Here is a 1064-nt window from a genome sequence, read left to right as displayed (position 1 = left end):
GCAAGCCCCCCTGAAACCCCCCTACTCTTAGGGCCAAAACCGGCAAATAACAAATGCGGGGTGGGAACTACCGAAAAAGCGCCGAATTTTATTCTGCAGCTTGTTGAGTAAAAAGCAGTTTGCAATTTGAAAATGAAATTTTTTGGACAAATACAACCATATTAGATCTATAAATAAATAAGGTGTGTTCAGTCCATTTCAATTTCAATACACATCATGTCTGAACTTGATCAGTTTTTTATTTTTAAAATTTGTTTTGTCTGAACAACAGCTGACTCTTATTACCCAAAGAACCAACAACTTTCAGGACTAGATCTCTAGATCTAGAATCAAGTTATACACACCAAAGCTAGAGAGCTAGACGGAAGCCTCGAATTCTAAGGGTAGTGAAGTATTTCGTACTCAAAAATGTTATTCTTTCGAGCAACAAGAATGAAAACACACTCCTTTCATCTAGAATCTAGTCTTTGCTTCGACTTTGCTATCCCGGAATACCATAAAACACCTCCATCAACAACAGAACAAGGACATGTGGTCTAGAAAATGCTTTTTTCATTTACCTGGATTCTGTCCACAACAAAATTCCATAAGAAAGAAGAAGGAAACAACCACAAAAAAGCAGCGTTGACCGGCCATTCTGCAGGTACCGCTATTTCCGATAGAAAGCTACGTTGTCCGCCATGTCTAAACACAAATCTTGTTGCGATACATTCCTGCCTCTGATTGGTTAGTGATAAACTTATAGAATAAAAACACGAATTGGATTAAAATTTCTCTTTTCTTTTAGTTTGCACATTGCACTTAAAAATGTTGGTTTGATAAAGTTTTATCAAAGATTCTTTTCTACCGGTTTCGTGGTGATCACAACTTCAGATATAATTAATATGCATTTGCACATGTATTGTAGGTAAACAGGACGCAAGGGCAAGTCTTTAGTTGAATTTAGGAATGTCAAACAAGAAGAAGAATAGAGAGAAAAAGGAGTAGTAGGCCATTTGCCCTCTCCTATATTATATTACGTTATTTTGTCTGGCAATTAATAATAATAATACTAATAGTATAAT

At 35.9% G+C, this 1064-nt stretch overlaps 1 protein-coding gene across 1 annotated transcript in view; it reads right to left on the bottom strand.

The window, feature by feature from the left end:
• The window catches only part of LOC101855231, a 35089-nt gene extending 34383 nt beyond the window's left edge, over positions 1–706 (bottom strand). Inside the window, exon 1 of the mRNA XM_005091517.3 lies at positions 561–706. Within this exon, the coding sequence (XP_005091574.2) occupies positions 561–636 (76 nt within the window). The 5' untranslated portion in view covers positions 637–706. The remainder of the gene's footprint in view (positions 1–560) is intronic.
• Positions 707–1064: the final 358 nt, after the last annotated feature.

The sequence above is a fragment of the Aplysia californica genome, unplaced genomic scaffold (assembly GCF_000002075.1).
Source record: "Aplysia californica isolate F4 #8 unplaced genomic scaffold, AplCal3.0 scaffold00031, whole genome shotgun sequence".
Taxonomy (NCBI): Eukaryota; Metazoa; Mollusca; class Gastropoda; order Aplysiida; family Aplysiidae; genus Aplysia; species Aplysia californica.
The sequence above is the reverse complement of the archived record's forward strand: the minus strand, read 5'-3'. Positions and strand labels throughout refer to the sequence as shown.